This window comes from Ascaphus truei, chromosome 2 (genome assembly GCF_040206685.1).
Source record: "Ascaphus truei isolate aAscTru1 chromosome 2, aAscTru1.hap1, whole genome shotgun sequence".
Classification (NCBI taxonomy): Eukaryota; Metazoa; Chordata; class Amphibia; order Anura; family Ascaphidae; genus Ascaphus; species Ascaphus truei.
In genome coordinates, this window is record NC_134484.1 from 69,241,987 (window position 1) to 69,258,937 (window position 16,951).

General features: G+C 43.0%; 1 protein-coding gene across 5 annotated transcripts in view; it reads right to left on the reverse strand.

The window, feature by feature from the left end:
- Nucleotides 1-388: 388 nt before the first annotated feature.
- The window catches only part of PTDSS1 (phosphatidylserine synthase 1), a 114,877-nt gene continuing 98,314 nt past the window's right edge, over nucleotides 389-16,951 (reverse strand). For all 5 annotated transcript variants that reach the window (XM_075582677.1, XM_075582675.1, XM_075582678.1 and 2 more), the window contains 5 exons: nucleotides 16,617-16,682; nucleotides 9,698-9,797; nucleotides 8,468-8,536; nucleotides 6,752-6,818; nucleotides 389-3,691 (listed from right to left, as the gene is read on the reverse strand). In XM_075582677.1, the coding sequence (XP_075438792.1) occupies nucleotides 3,600-3,691; nucleotides 6,752-6,818; nucleotides 8,468-8,536; nucleotides 9,698-9,797; nucleotides 16,617-16,682 (394 nt within the window). In that variant the 3' untranslated portion in view covers nucleotides 389-3,599. The remainder of the gene's footprint in view (nucleotides 3,692-6,751; nucleotides 6,819-8,467; nucleotides 8,537-9,697; nucleotides 9,798-16,616; nucleotides 16,683-16,951) is intronic.

Consider the following 16,951-nt stretch of genomic DNA (forward strand, 5'->3'; position numbering starts at 1 on the left):
GCATTTCAAACATTGCTCTGGATATCTCCTTACCTAAAAGGTAACACAAGTATAGCTCAAGATAAGATTGCAAGCATTTCAATGATTCAATGTTGCTTATTTCCCATCTATTTTTTTTTTGCCTAATTTCCCACATAAGCATACATCTGCGTATAAGGTGCCATCGACGAACACAGAATTTTTCATTTGGGATTGAAAAAATAAAAAATAAACTATAGGGTAGCGATCTTATTTGGCCCAATTATCTAAAAATCAAACCATTTTCATTGTAACACATTTCTTTCTGCGAATTCGTAAGAGAATGTACACACATGGTAAATGTTCAGAATACGTTAAACACATGCAGAAACCCCACTATAAGTGAAATAAATTGATATAGTAAATCCACTAAGGTGAAAACTCTTTAATAGGAAAAGGTTGCAGCCAGCCAATAAAAGGAAAAAAAAGAAGCAAGTTGAACCTTTTTTTTTTTTTTTTTTTTTAAACTTCTGATGGCAACATTTGAATACTTAAAATTCTAAAGCTTCGCAACCTCTGCAAAATCAGTATGTGCCGGTCATTCCTGGGAAATGTAAAATATTTTACTGCAATCACAGCTTTGAAATAAAAGGCCTCCAAGAGCAACAATTAGGAATGGATCAATAAACTGGGTCTTGTGTGTGTGTGTGTGTGTGTGCTCTTCTGCTGCAGCCTTCTCTGGCAACGAATTCAAGTGTCATAATGGAAGTATAAGAAAACCCTAATCAGAAGTTCTGCTACTTCATTTCCTTAAACCATTGGTCTTGAAAGACCCAGTCGAGCAAACAGAAAGTGCTTGGAAACCAAGTGTGCCAATTGTTATTGCCTCCTAATTGATTTGTAACTTATTAAAGTTCAAACAGCAATTAAGGATAAGCTTGATAACCAAAGCTCTTGATTAATGATGGAGGTCTTAAGTAAACTGAAAAAAAATAATAATTATATTTATGTAGATTAATAAAAAGTAAAGCTTCCTTCCAGTTAAATTCTCACTTATTTGAACAGGAGTTTGGGCCTTCATGCAAACTCGGGGCCATCATACTTTTAGAAATTATACCTTTAAAGCAAGGGTGAGCAACTCCCGTCTTGTAGGGCCACCAACAGGTCAGGTTTTCAGGATATTCCTGATTTAGCACAGAAGGCTCAGTCGAAGACTCAGCCACCTGTGCTGAAGTTCTTACTGTTAAAATTCATTTTCTTGTAGCCCGTCCTCTGCTAGTACAAACGAATGAGGAATTAAGGCCCACACAGTTATGGGTAGGACAAACTTTCAAACCAGCAGGTTCCACCCTCCCCTCCTCATAACAGTTATCGGTATAACCGAGCAATGAAAGAAGAAAAGGTATACCATGGAGGGAAAGATGTCCTGGCATGGAAGACTAGAACAAGATTAAGGGTAAGAACAATTCCTCTTTTCTTTCTACATCTGTCCTATGCCAGTACAAACCAATAGGGATACTCCAAAGCAGTCTCCTCCTTGGGGTGGGAGGGATAACCAAAAATTACCATCCACAGAAATCCTTCTTTGTGGCAGCTGAAACTTCAAAAATATATACATGGTAGATCATATCCAGAAGTCGAATTGTAGGCTTCTGTTGAAGTTGAACTATCCTGGGATAAAGGAGTCTGCTGCCCCACAAATCTACAGCTGCAGCCGCCAATTTTAGACCATTTGCCATGGAAACTCTGTGGCCATCTCGCAGCAACGCTGTGAGATTTCTGCAGCCAAACCAACGGCCCATCGGATTCACACAGCAGGGGTCCCTGCATTTGAATGGGACTCACGCTGTGTGAATCGTACCGGGCTGCAAGTCCCATTCAAATGCAGGGACCCCCGCTGTGTTAATCCGATGGGCCATTTCAGCCTGCTCTGGACCACCTCGCGTGTGACTGCGAGATAGCCACAGATTTTCCAAGGCAAAGTGGTCTGAAACCGGCGGCTGCATCTGCAGATACACACAATGCTAAAGCAAATCAGAAAATAAGGGGCAAGCATCCACATGCCATATAGATGGTAGGAAAGAACCTATGACCAACAGCACACGGCAGCATAGCCTGGAGCCAAAAGAAGAAGATGCATACACAGTGCTGACACAATACAACCCGAAGACCTGATGCTCTAGCAAGGTCAGCCATGAAAGCGGGAGGGTATACAATAGCTTACTGCTGAATTTTATATAATGGCTAGGCCCACACCTGCTTGTTTCCCAATAACCAAACAGTGTGCCATTAGGGGACTTGGGCAAATGTTTTCCTTTGTCCAGTAACAGGGAGGCCCCCTGATAGCGTTCTGTACTATGGTGTACAAGAAAAATAACAAACCCTGTGGGGAGAGAACCTTCCTCCTTGACCAACAAGACACAAATAACTTATGTGAGGAAGAGACCAGGAAGCCTTACAGGTGCTGGTGGAACCGGATTAGTTGAACGTTAAAGGCCCATCCACACCTGGCACGGCTTAATTCCCTACTCGTGTTACTGGCATAGGAGGGAGAGAGGACAATACATTTTGACAGCGATCAGTTGTTCGCCTCAATGACAAGTGTATATTACAACCATGTCGGCAGTGAGGGCTGGTATAAGTTCTGCTATATTTCTTTTTTTTTTTGTTTTTGTTTTTTTAGAAAAAAAATAATAATTCTTACTCCACTTGTAGCACTGACACATTTATTTGTTAAATTATATATCGAGGAGTGTATTTTGGCTTTTAGGGTATGTATTCCTGTGTGTTAAGTGGAACCTATGCACCTGTTAATTCAAGTGCCCAATTTGCAGAGACCGGCTTTCAAAATACACAAGCATCATCACGCCTAAAAAATTATGACTGTAAACTTTGTATATATGAATTGGAAGTAGAGACATTAAATACTAAAAAGGGATACCTCTGTTCAATCCAGGAGGGGATACATATCTCTTTACGCGCAAACTAAAGAAATGATCCTCCGGTACTTTTTTTTATGATGTATGCACACAAACAAAAAAAAAAGGGGGGGGGGGGTGGGGGGGATTGCATCTGGAAAAAAAATTAAACACTAAAAGCAGAGTTTTGCCCATCTGGAAATAATGACCAGGATATTCTTAGGGGCAAGGTGTGTAAATTCAAAAATTAAGGAAAAAATAAAATAATAAACAACAAACCCACTGCTGCTACACAATAAAATAAACATGATCAGGTGTGATGAGCGGATGCTTCAGCAGTCACCGGTGTTATCAAGGCAGAGCGTTATTTTTGTTGTCAAAAATAAGCAGTGCATAATAAGAGGAAATCATTGTAGGCCAATTAAGTGATCTATTCTCTCATCTGCAGAGTGTAAGTGTGGGCTGTTACTTTCGTTTGAACCTACAGCGCAATCGATAGTTCCAAAGTCTTGACCGTTCTAACAGGCCTGTGAGGGGCGAGACAAACAGCAGGCAATGATTTGGAATTCATGGTCACATTAGGATCTGGAGTTTTCAGAAGATCCATTTCAGTCCCCCTTCATTCGTAATCCTCCTCGTGTGTATGGACCACTGTACATATTTTCAGCACCAGGTTCAGGTTTCCTGCTCCATTCTAAGGCGTGCTCTGGCTCTCTGCTTGGTTTATTTCTTGCCAACCCCATTGGTTACTTTTGTTCTGGAGCGGTTCTTTCTCCTGGATGTCGTGCTCTCAATTGGCTTAGATGGCTCTTCAACTGGGGAAAAAAATAATAATAATGAAATTAAGAAAATAAATAAATAAAAATATGGGTACCCAGATAATTAAAGAGACTCAAGACTTCTGCTGAATTAGAAAAAAAAAAATTCAACCTCAAATAACAAATGATTATTAAAGTAGAAAAAAACAAATAAAAACAAAGAACCAGATTTAGTACAGAGGGTTTAGAACGGCTTAGTAAATATGGTTGAATGTCTCTTGAGAAAACAGAAAGGTGCTAGGTTTATAGCAATTAATGCTGCAATGTGCATTACTAATTATTTAGTTGCTCACCATCCATCCCCTCTGTAGCTTGTTAGACAGTAAAATAAGCATTAATGTGGAATCTATTTCCTTTGGGTTCTTTGGTGGCTGGCGTTTGGATTAAGTTCCCACAGAGATTGAATAGGAGGTTTAGAGGTCTTCTCGTGTTGAGATTATGAGACATATTTAGGAAGTCCCTAAGACGCATTCTGTGCCGAAAAACACCTTACAGCCCATTCAACTTGCATGGGCTGCATTGGCCACATTTACCAGGCAGAGCTGGAAGGCGTCGTATGGAGTACATATGGCCCAAAGTTCCACTCATTTGAACTCTTCTCCAGCAGACTTATTGTGGTGATCTTCACCTATGTAAAAGTGCTGTATTTACTACTGCTATGTACAAGATGCTTATCCACCTATATACAGTACTTACAGAAGAAAATTATTTTTAGTAATACCACCCGTCAGACAATGTCAGCGAGAGTAATTATTTATATTGTGAAAACAAGAGACAGAAAACAAAAAAGGAGAACCAGAAAAGCCTTTTAAAAGGAGCAATTCACACACTTTTTACAGTAGTGTTACTGGTTTTTAACATCCGTTTGAAGCAGGGCGTCTCCAGAGCTGAACCCCAATAATTCAGATCCGGGGATCTCCTGCCTCCAGAGATACAGACCTCCAAATGGGATGCCAGAATCTTGGCAAAGTTTAAAGCTCTCACGTCATGCGGGCCAATAGGAAACAGATACACAACAAATAAAGCGCAACAAATAAGTGATATAAAATAATTATTTAAAAATGTTGCCTGAACCGCTCTCCCAAACCGCCAAAAAACACCAATCCAAACCAACAAGTGTTCCTGGCGCAGATTGAAATGTGCAATACAAAGTGCCAATATCCCCAGTGATTAACTAAAACACTGATACCACACAGTACTGCTCTCCCATAGACCATAGAATCTTCTGCTGTAGGGACTCCTTCCAGACCTCATATGCAGAAGGAAACACAAATGCAAGGGCAATAGCGCATTAACACTTTACTTGAATCACATACAACACAGAGGGGGGAGGGAAACACTCACACACTCCCCGCTGGTTAAAAGCATGAAGTGACTCTGGGTGCACTTCAACCACTCTCCCAGATCAACCAATAAGGTTCCTCTCTGGATCTTCAGAGTTGGTATGGTGGCCTCAGGCGCACAAAAGGCCCAACATGTTTTATCCTACGACTAACCCCAGAAGAAGTCGTAGGACGAAACATGTTGGGCCTTCTGTTCGTCTGAGGCCACCGTACCAACTCTACTGACCTCAGAAGAAGTCGTAGGCCGAATCATGTTGGACATTGTGCGCGTCTGAGGCCACCGTACCAACTCTGAAGATCCAGAGAGGAACCTTATTGGCTGAGGCAGCTGGGATGCGTGAGGCTGACAGATGAGCCCCCGGACATGAGTGAGAGCCGTGGACCGGGTAGAGCATGCAGGAGCCAAGCAGCTGATCTGGGAGAGTGGTTGAAGTGCGCCCAGAGTCACTTCATGCTTTTATTTTTTTTTACTTTTTCACTAGGTAGAAAAAAAAAATCCCACGAATCGAGTGTATGAAGTGTGGTCATCTCTAATAATGATACAAGTGCACCACCTAGTGGATAATATGGAAACAGTCGATACAATTAAAAGTGCACATGATTCAAGAGGAACAAGTATTAAATCTTATGTCACACTGATTAGGATATATTGCCATGGCAACAGCCAGGGAAATGAAGGAAAAGTTAAAAACAGGTCAGCACAACATGAGCACAACGGTTAGACTGAATAAGACTTTATTTTTGTTATTTTGGGGTGGGGGGTTTGCTACTTTAAATAGGTGCCTGTGTCTTGAGGAAGAAATACTGCAATTGCTTGCCCGAGGAAAGTATCAGTGGCAATTCCCACATACTGTAACCCACTGGAAGGAAATGAACATTGAATCACAATGTCAATCAAAATGAGTAGATGAGTTTACACCATGCAGTCTGTAGCCGGATATGTATCCACGATAACTTTTTGTTCTGAGAAGTATTTTCTGTGCTTAACATTTCTCCTGTGCCCTGCTTTCCCCTTTACGTTTAGGCTACGGCCCCGCTGCCTGCGCTGCACGCGCGCCTGCCAGTCTGGCGGCGCGTGCAGCCGAGTCCCCCGGTCTGCAGAGAGCTGCAGGGGGAAAATACAGGGGGGGGGGGGGGGTCGTGACGGGGGCACGGCCGTGATGTCACTCGGCAGGTTCGCCCTTATTGGCTGAACCGCCGGGGGGCGTGGCCTAGCACTCCGTCGCGAGTCCTGATCTCAATTCTCTTGAGAGCAGGAGAAACTGTGTGCGCAGCGCGGCGGCCTTCCCCCGCAGCGGCCTGGCCCCATTGTGCGGCGGCTCTTGGCCCTGCAGCTTCTGCCACAGCGGGCGCTGCAGTAGTCAGCGGGACCTGGCCTTAGCTTAGTTTAGGTTATGATGCTATTACGATGGCACGTGAAAAGCTTTTACATGAAGTTAACAGCCAGTCCAAGAAATTAGCATGGACATTCACTCAAGAGTTACAAGCCAAATGGTTTATTAGCAACTGGTAAAAGGCTACAGAGTAACTACTCATTTGCCTCCTCGAACGACATTGGCTACTACATCATCTAAAAAACCCAATCTAAACATTTACAATGCATTTTTTTGGACAACATACAGAGTTTTTATTACGCTATTAAGAATCAATTAGATAACATTTAAAAAGTTGCATCTGAAAAAAAATGACTAGTTAGAATTTGGAGGACACTTACCTAATTTTTCAAAATGATTCCAGGGTACATCTGTGTTATACGTGCTGTCTTCACACTCGGAAAATGTCTGCAACAGAGATAATTGGTTGCAAAGTTGGTCTTTGTCATCTATTTATTTAGTGCAAAGGTGTTTAATTTACCATTCTATAAATAATGCGAGAGTAGGAATGCACTCAAACTGTTACCCATCTTCTTATCTAAGAGGCCTGTGTAGAAGTAATACTTTCAAAGTAATGCACTCTAAATGGCCGCAATGCAATTAAGGTTTACTGTAAACAAAGTTTAACCTTTACAGTGCTTTTATGAAGTTTCCTGAACAGAAGGGACAGCATTGACTGGACACCAGCATTCTACTTTTGCTCATTTTCTAGAGGGATATCGGGTGCATTCCTCCATCAGAGTGATTAACTCAATAGGACCAGAAGTGGAGGATGCGCATGAGGATGGGGGATGGACCAGAAGTGGAGGATGCGCAGGAGGATGGGGGTAGGACCAGAAGTGGAAGATGCGCACGAGGATGAGGGTAGGACCAGAAGTGGAGGATGCGCACGAGGATAGGGGTAGGACCAGAAGTGGAGGATGCGCACGAGGATGGGGGTAGGACCAGAAGTGGATGATGCGCACGAGGATGGGGGTAGGACCAGAAGTGGAGGATGCGCACGAGGATGGGGGTAGGACCAGAAGTGGAGGATGCGCACGAGGATGGGGGTAGGACCAGAAGTGGAAGATGCGTACGAGGATGGGGGTAGGACCAGAAGTGGAGGATGCGCACGAGGATGGGGGTAGGACCAGAAGTGGAGGATGCGCACGAGGATGGGGGTAGGACCAGAAGTGGAGGATGCGCACGAGGATGGGGGTAGGACCAGAAGTGGAGGATGCGCACGAGGATGGGGGTAGGACCAGAAGTGGAGGATGCGCACGAGGATGGGGGTAGGACCAGAAGTGGAGGATGCGCACGAGGATGGGGGTAGGACCAGAAGTGGAGGATGCGCACGAGGATGGGGGTAGGACCAGAAGTGGAGGATGCGCACGAGGATGGGGGTAGGACCAGAAGTGGAGGATGCGCACGAGGATGGGGGTAGGACCAGAAGTGGAGGATGCACATAACAATAGCCGCCACCATGTGGTCATGATTTCGGTGCACTCAGCTGCTTATGGAATTCCGCACTATAAAAAAGGTTGGCATAATACACTCTCTTCAGCAATTATTATTACCGGAGGTGCACACATGTGTAGTTATTGTTATTTTGGTGCCCGAGGCCCTGGGACGCAATGTGACTTGCCCAGTGTTGCCACAAGTAGACACAGGGATTCCCGACCCTAAAATCTAGATGTAGAAATGTAGCTAAAAACATTTGTGTTCCTATTTAAAAGTCATAATTGTTTTAATGAGTTTCATGATGAAAGTCCTAGAGGGCAAAATGCTCTCCATATCATCATGAAAATACAGGATGATCTATTGCTGAAGTTTGCTGGGATACCTCTGCACTGAGAAACAATAACACTAGCTAAATGCTGGCCTTGTGTCTTTTAGGCGATTTCAGGCAGTTTAGGATCTGGGGGTGTTTTTAATGAATCAGATTATTTATCATTTAGCACTGTTATATTTTCATAGCGTTTCCAAATATGGAACATAAAACGCTAACAATGAAGAATGCCTAGAATACGCGTACAATAAAACAAATATCACATCATTTATTAGCTGCAGCACCATACCTGTTGTCGTTGACCATAGTGATCAGCATACCATACCATGCCATATAGGCACAGGAACGTGGTAACAGCCTGCATGATTAAAAGGAAAATGTACTTAAAGCAGTGCCAACACGTTTCATATCAATTTCAACATGTGAATTAAAAATAGTTTAATTTACTTCCAAAAGCCACACTTGGGGTGAAAAGCCGAGTGCCACACACTGGCATAAACTATTGTCCTGTTGAGCATGTTTTGCCCTAGAGGCAAGTCAGAAAGTCAACATATTGTTCCATTAAATCATTTCTGCAATTATTTTTGGTGTGTCCAACATTTCTGTTGCACTTGGCTCATTTTATTAATTTAGATTAAGCGTTGTCACCGCCAATATTATTAACGATACACTCCCATTTAGCCGAGCAAGTACAACATGCATTTGAAAATATTACAAATACTGTTCCTATGATCTCTACTTCGAGCCTGGTTTTAAGACCAAAGTCAGGTAGGCTACTCTACTCCCAAATGCCAATAAGCAACTCCTGAGAATTACAGAGAGATGAGGTGGAACATTGGCAGTCCAAATCCAGCAGGATTACATAGACTGTTTATTCCTGAGTTCAGGTGAGAGCAACGGGTTATAATGCTGTGACCGAGACGCCGGAGTCAGTGAACCTGCTCCGTTAACTCTGCAGTAATTTGGCATTACTGGTCAGTGTTCAAGATTTCATTCTATAAACAGCAGTTACGAATCCAGAATTACAGTAGCAGTGGAGCTCTATTTGTTTTCCTGCCCTAAAATGTGTCTCTTCTGCTCTGTCTCCACTACCCTCTAATTCAAAGCCACAGCAGAGCTATTCCACTTAATGCATTAATAAAGGAACACCTTTTAAGAGCATGTCACAGTCTAATTACCATATTGGCCCTGCAAAAATGTAAACTGGTTGTAAATTGCAATATCGTTTAGGGAACCAACTTTAGGGCTCTTTAGATATGAAATGAGTGTTCAGAGCTCTGCATTTTTCCCCTTAAAGTGTTTCACAACCTGCAACAAATGTACATCCTAAAAAGAAAACAAATTGGAGAGCTTCTGTAAAATGCATCCTAATCTCAATTTATCACTTAGAGCATTTGAAACAGATTTTAAAAAAACCCCGCAGGATAATGAAGACGCCAGGTGAAATTACATTTGTATGTATTTTAATGTAGACTATTAGCACTGGACTATTTGAAAGTGAAGAAAATGTACCACTTACCACACAGAGAAGCCACAGCACCACATAAAGTAAATGTGTTTTGGAGAAGAGGTCTTGACCAAACTTTATACATACTATTGCTTCAAGGAAGGCGATGGCACTGTAGAAGAAAAAAAAAAAAGGAACCTTAAAGCAGCAGTTCAAGCAATATCCTACATGTGTTTTTTTTTATAAATAAATCAGTTATGTGCTATGAAAAAATAGTTGTAGCATTTAAATAAAAAACAAATGTTTTAAAGACATTTTTAATGTTGCTAATGTAGGAAGTATTTCCAAAGTGACAGCCCCCTCCCCCTCTGATAGGCTTTGGCTCGAGACCCGCCCTCTCTCTAGCAGTGAACCAAATTGTATCTAGTAACTGCCCAGTCAATCATATTCCAGGAACTACATTGATCAAAATGCTGTGCAAGAACTGAATTAAATAACCCCAAGCAAATGATTGATTACAGGAGAACAAATCGATCTGCAGCTTAGCTAATCACTTGTCAGTGTACAGATCGTATTGATATATATATTATATATATATATCTCAAATGGAAATATTACTGTATGCTCATTTGCATGTCTTAGACAGGTCTGCAACCCTGCCTTTCACCATTATTACCCAGCACTTCCACTGCAGCAAGGGATTCTGGGAAATGACATGCAAATGAGCACACAGTGTCACCTTTTGCTTCAAAACCATTTTTAACATGGTTCCCTATAGGCTTAAGCTTGCTGGATGGTCACAGCTTTAAGCACAGCCAGGGTTAAGATGCATAGCCAGAAAACCCACCCACAGACAGCCGTTTCGACCTTAATGGGTCTCATCAGTGTGGGGTTGGTAAACTGGCTATGCAATGAAGCAATGAGGATGGGGTTTACCATACTTGTTACCCACCATAACTTAACCAAGTATGGTAAATCCCATGAGTTGGAGGTTAACCGTTTAGCACTGAAGACATTAATATCCAGATTTACATCACAAGAGGACTATGCTATTTTCATTCACGTTTAAGATGAAAAATTAGAACTACAGTATTCAGACCACTAAAGTCACTTATTACAACAACATTTAAATGCAGTAGAAGTAGGAGTATTTCATATTATCAGTTAATGTTTCTTCATTGATCAGTTTCTCATCAAATACTCCACCTATGGGCAGGCAAAAGCAACAAGTGATCATAGGATATAACGTATAAAGCAAGCGGCTACAAAAAACCTAGCCAAATAAAAGGATAAGAATAAGCAGAGGACAATAGTCCGCGTATCCAACTATGGGTTTCTTGCCGCACTACCCATGTTCCAACCTTGTACCTACATTTCCAACTGCATGTCTCCCTCCCTCTACCCATGTCCAATTTATTTGTATTCCCTCTCTAGGCAAGGTCTCTCTCACTGTTACTTTGTCGTCTTTCTCGGCTTGACGTCATCCCACAGCCTCTCCACACAAATCACATGTACCCAAAATCATGCATTTATGCAACATGAACAATTCGCTCACAAACAAAGTATAATACACTCACAAATACATGTACACCAGGGATGAAGAAACCTAGTTATCACTCATAGGGGAGCACTGTTACCTATTCCAGGTCTGTTGTTGTGAAGCTAAAATAAGTGAATTCCATGGGGTGTATGCTAGCAGCGTGCTGTTCCCCCACCCCCCCCCCCCCCCCCCCAGAATAGCAACAGGAGATTTCAGCATAGCTTCAAGTGGATGATGGGCTGAGGGGCAGTATATCATAGGAGTGCACCCCTCAAAAGATCAGTTGGCACAATAGATCAGAGAAAATAAAAATGAAATGAATAGACAAAACATACATTATTATTTTTAAAAAGCAATCCAAGCCAACGTTTATTTTATTGTTTTAAGGATTGAAGCAGAGGGTCTCCGGAGCAGAACCCCATTCATTTCAGCTCATGGGGACCCACTACTTCCTAAGAAACCTCCATAGGGGGTGCAGGTAGGATCTCTAGCTGAGCAAGCTGGGGCTCTTGTCTTCAAAGCTCCCACGCAAGCCAATAGGAAGGTGTGATGTCATCTGGCGCCGCTTACTATTGTTCTGCTTGACCAGGACCTTTAAACAGCGCTGATATTCCGGCACCCCCTACAGAGTTAAGTATCTTGGGAAGCAGGGGGTCCCCAGAGCTGAAATTAATAGGGCTCAGTTCCAGAGACACCCTGATTGAATCCTATGTTAAAAAATTAACATTAGGAATGGTATGGACACACGTAAATGAGCACCACCGGGGTGATTACACAGTACTTACCTTCAAGGGCATAGACCAGCTCTCCATGGGCATCAGGAAGGGGAACTGGGACCAGGAATTACTTAAAATAGAGTCCCGTTGGATTTACACACTACAAACCCTTAGCCCCAATGGCCTGAATGAGGGCTTTGTCTTCAGTCCCTTCATATAGCTCCTGTATGCAGCCATGTCCCACTTCACGGGTATGTGTTCACATGACCCCTTAGTAGGTCTCTGTGTCCACTAACCCTTTACTGTTCTATCCCCATAACCCTCTATGGAATTATACAACCTGCCAGCTCCCAAGTTTGCATTTATATCCCTATGAATAGTGTTATGCCCTTTACACGCGTTATCCACGCATCCTATTGAGGCTAATTTATTCACTCATCCGAGTCACTGCACTGCGATTCGAATTCAGGGCTATAGACAAGCCCATACCCAGCATTGTGACTCTAATATACATAACACGCACGTCATTCACGCAACCAGAGTATTAGAATAGGGAATTGACTAACCTATTGGAGCTCACGCACTCCCATAAAAAGGTGGGGGCAGTACACATGCCCCGCCCAGCCTTGAGAAAGCATTGCCTTGCGAAACGTACGTCGGCAGTGACGTCATAACGTCAAGGGGGCGGGTCAAAGCTCGCGATCGGAGCGCGTCCAGTCCCACACTAGCTCCTCCACATGGAGCCAGATACAAGCATTAAGCTTATAACTTGTTACTCGAGCAGCAACCGTGGCTATCCTTGATACACCAAGCATTAGCAAGTAGGTGTACCGCGACTCAGCATCACCACGGTTTCTGCAATTTTTATGCTACTAGTTTCTCATGTTGTTTTTATCTATTCAAGTGTAAGTAGACACTACTTGTGTGCTACTGTTCTATTTCTATCCATTGTGGCAGCAGTCAACCGTTTTTGTGCATATAATAGACACACCCTCCAAGGGTGTCTACAATACTGATTAGCATACTAAGTGTGTGTAACCTGTTCACTGCTAAGAGAGTGTCCCTGTATAACAGCATTTATTAGGGACACCAGCAGTGATCTGTTGATCTGGATTGCCTTACTACTGGCTTTATATAGCAGTTACCTGAATCTCTGTGACTGTTCACTACTGTGGATACTTACCGGGTCTACCTACCTTCTAATACCATATAAGCAGGCAGACTACACTACTCATACTTATCTGTATGAGAGACACTATCTTTGCCAAGTGGCTGTACCTGTCTTTAAACAGCAGACACAGACCCCAGTGGGTGAAGTATTCATCTAGCTACACCCTGCACATATCATCAAGGGTGTTAGCCCACACCTCACACATGAGATCTGGTATATTTTATTTTCGCTGCGCTTTTTTGGCTCATGATCGACTCTTATTACTCTGGTAACCAAGCGTTCCATTTCTTTTAGTTGAGTTATCACTCCAAATAAAATTACTATTTTAACTCATTCACTCCTCACACCATCGTAGTTATTCCCCTTCCAACACACTGTGATCTGTGCATCTGTTTGAGTGCTCTCCATTGGGGTTCTTTCTCTCCCAGTACCTGTTCTATATTTACCCCTGATAGCAGCACCACAGTGTTTACTTCCAAGCAGTAGCGAGGGTATCCTCCTTTCCTCCCCCACCCCCCTTCTTCCCTCGAGTTTGTTAAAAAATTAATTGCTCTGCTCCTTTAACATCAAGATAACCTCTCCTTCTCTCACTCATTTTCTTTCTTACAATTTTACCAACTTTTGTCCCCACTGTAAACCCATCACTTTTAACCTTTTCCCCTTTGACAACCCATTCCGAAATGGTTTCTTTTCCTCTTACTTTTCCAAAATCTTCCAGCCTCTTGATTTTCACATAATTTTTAACTTTGAAGTAGTTTCCTTTCTCTTTCTCCATGCCTCTCTTTTCTGCTTTTCACCCACTCTCTCCACACAGCTCTCTTACAGTAGACTATATTTTTTGGGTCAAGTAAGAAAAGACCGGTCAGGATTCCCATTAGGAGCCCTAAGTAATAGGATCAGAACGTAGATGGATCCGGAGCAACCAGGGGGGCCAGGTCCCACATTTAATAAGAGCAACTTAGTCAAAAGTACAGTTGAACCCCTTACAACAGGGTGTTCGGGGTCTAAATAACGAGACTGCGTTATAACCGGGATCTCAGGGAGAAAAAAAAATGACCGCCGCGATCAGATGTTCCGCGTCCGCCATAAGGGGAGAGCTGGGATAACTCTCCCAGCTCTCCTTGAAGCTGGCGTCGCAGCGGCACCCCCACGGAGGAATTACCCGGAGCAGCAGCTCATCTGTGTGCAATGCAGGAGAAGTTGGTGAGTCTGCGAGAGGGAGGGGGGGGGGGAATCTCACGCAGTCTGGAGAAGCCAGGATGTCAGCTGTCTGTCTGAGTCTCCCGGCCCAGAACCAGCCCCCTCCCCCCCTCCATCCCGGCAGAGGTACAGGGAGGGGATTGTGTGTGTTCTACATGTTTTTCCAAGTACATTATTTTCCTTTGTAAATTATTGTGCCTTTTTAAAGTCCCCAAACCTTGTCACAAATAAATGCATTGCTAGTATTTGGACTGTATAGAGCAGGGCATATTGGTATAAAAGTGCTTATTTGCCACCTTTGATATTATCCCTTACAATTATGTGAAAAGTGTGACTGTCTGTACATTATAAAAAAAGAGACGAGTTTGTGCCTTTTGAAAATCAGCCAGTGTTTCTGCAGAGGTCAGATATATACAGATATACACACACACACACACACACACACACACACACACACACACACACACACACACACACACACACACACACACACACACACACACACACACACACACACACACACACACACACACACACACACACACACACAAATAAAATATATGTATGTCTTAGACAGGTCTGCAACTCTGTCTTTCACCATTATCACCCAGCACACAGTGCTTCCATTGCAGCAAGGGATTCTGGGAAATGACATGCAAATGAGCACACAGTGCCACCTTTTGCTTCAAAACAATTTAACATGGTCCCCTATAGGCATAAGCTTGTTGCATTCCACAGCTTTGATCACAGCCTGGGTTAAGATGCATAGCCAGTAAACCCACACAGACAGCCGTTTCAACCTTAATGGGTCTCCTCAGTGTGGGGTTGGTTACACTGGCTATGCAAAATGAAGCAGGGATAGGTGAAACCATTATCTGAGAATATTAGGATAAATAATTTTTTTCTGCCAAGATCCATTTTACTCGGCATGGAAAATTGCTCTGTGCTTGTCTGGTGAAGTGGATAATGTGAGAATAAAAACAGCAGGAGTGGCAGTGTGAACACTACTGCAGGCTCTAAGCCAGTGTTCATCAACCAAGGTGCTGCGGTACCCAGGTGTGCCACGACCCTCTGCCAAGAGTGCCATGGGCACAGGAGGAAACACTTCAGGGCCCTTGCGCAGCAGACATTTTTCCCGCGCTGCCTGGAGACCGAGATGGTGCGATCCACCTCTAAGCACTCCTCTCTCAACCCAGCATTGGAGAGAGAACGCGGATAGCAGCCTTCCAGCCTCCAAACAGTGCGGAACGCAGCCGCTGATATTTTGGATGTGGGCATTCGTGGGAGGGGAAAAGCCTCTGTGGAGTGGGGTTTCATGGCTTTGTGCAGAGAAACAAAGGGGGATGGAGGTGAGAATCTGTGTGTGTGGAGGGGTTTGTGATGGCTGCGTGTGGTGACGGGGAAGGTGTGTGGTTGAAGGGGAGGGCAGTGTTGTGTTTGTATGAGGCGAGGGAAGGAATGTGGTGGGTGTAAGTGAAGCTGGGTGAGTGTTGTGGGTGGAGTCGAGAACGGAGGCCAGATGAGCCAGGGGTGACACAAGATTTTAAAAATTCTCCAGGGGTGCCAGTGCTCAAAAAAAGTCTAAAACTCCCCTGTGCCTTTTAAAGTAAAAATGTAAATAAAGCAGCAAAGAATTCTTTTTTTTTTTTAAAGTAGTTGGCAATCTGCTTTGAAGGGCTTCACCCTGAGCTCACTTTCAATCATATGGGGGCGAAAGTACACGTTTAATGAAAGTCTCTTAGAAAGATTATCTCCGACATCAAAACTAGAGATTTCACAACGTAACCATTGCAACAGCAGGGATCCAACCTCATCCCCACCCATATCCTGCATCTTCTACACTCCTCTGATAGCTGTAGGCCTCTGCAAAAACTGGGAAGGTCCCACTGTGCTGAACACACTTGCCTTTCTAGTATATCCAAGTATTAAGACAAAACGTCCTTGCCCTGCATAATACATGTGTAAAGTAAATAAATAAGGAACAGACCTCTTCACTTGTACACTCAATATACGGTAAATCTGCAGGAATATACATTTCCAATATCTATGGAAACCATGTCACTTACACCACCTAATCTAACAATCCAAAATTCTAGGCAGTTTTAGCAAGAACATTCGCCCTAAAATGCAAGAATTTACAAGATCTTTTTTGCAACGGAGAGCTGCTCAGTGCTATATGCACCATTTCAACCTTCTCCTTTTATGAGTGAGGTTGCTCATGTATAGGAGTAATGAATGTACCTTATCATAAACACATGCAATCTTCTGCAAAATGATTGTCTTTATTCATTTAGTGCAGGTAGCAAACACAAAAACTCTGTGCACTATAAAATATTGAGGCATAGTTGTCAGACATATACTTACCCAAACACCCAGCATTGAGTCCCAACCCTTTTGCACTGTGTGTCAGTGAGATATGCATAGTATTGCCTAGAACAGATTCAATAATAAAATCATCAACAATGAAAACAAAATCTAAAATAGATGTACAGGTTTCAGAGTAGGATTGATGTTCATCGTCGGGTCATTATAATTTAGTCTAAGCGGCACCAGGCAAAACAACTGCTATTTTTTATTAACTAACATTTTAGGCTTTTGGAGGGTTTTATATGATCTTTACCCAATTTCTTTCACAAGACCTTGGAGCCCATCTGACCAGGCAAATTGTAAAAATCACCCCATTTTCTCATTGTGCTTTT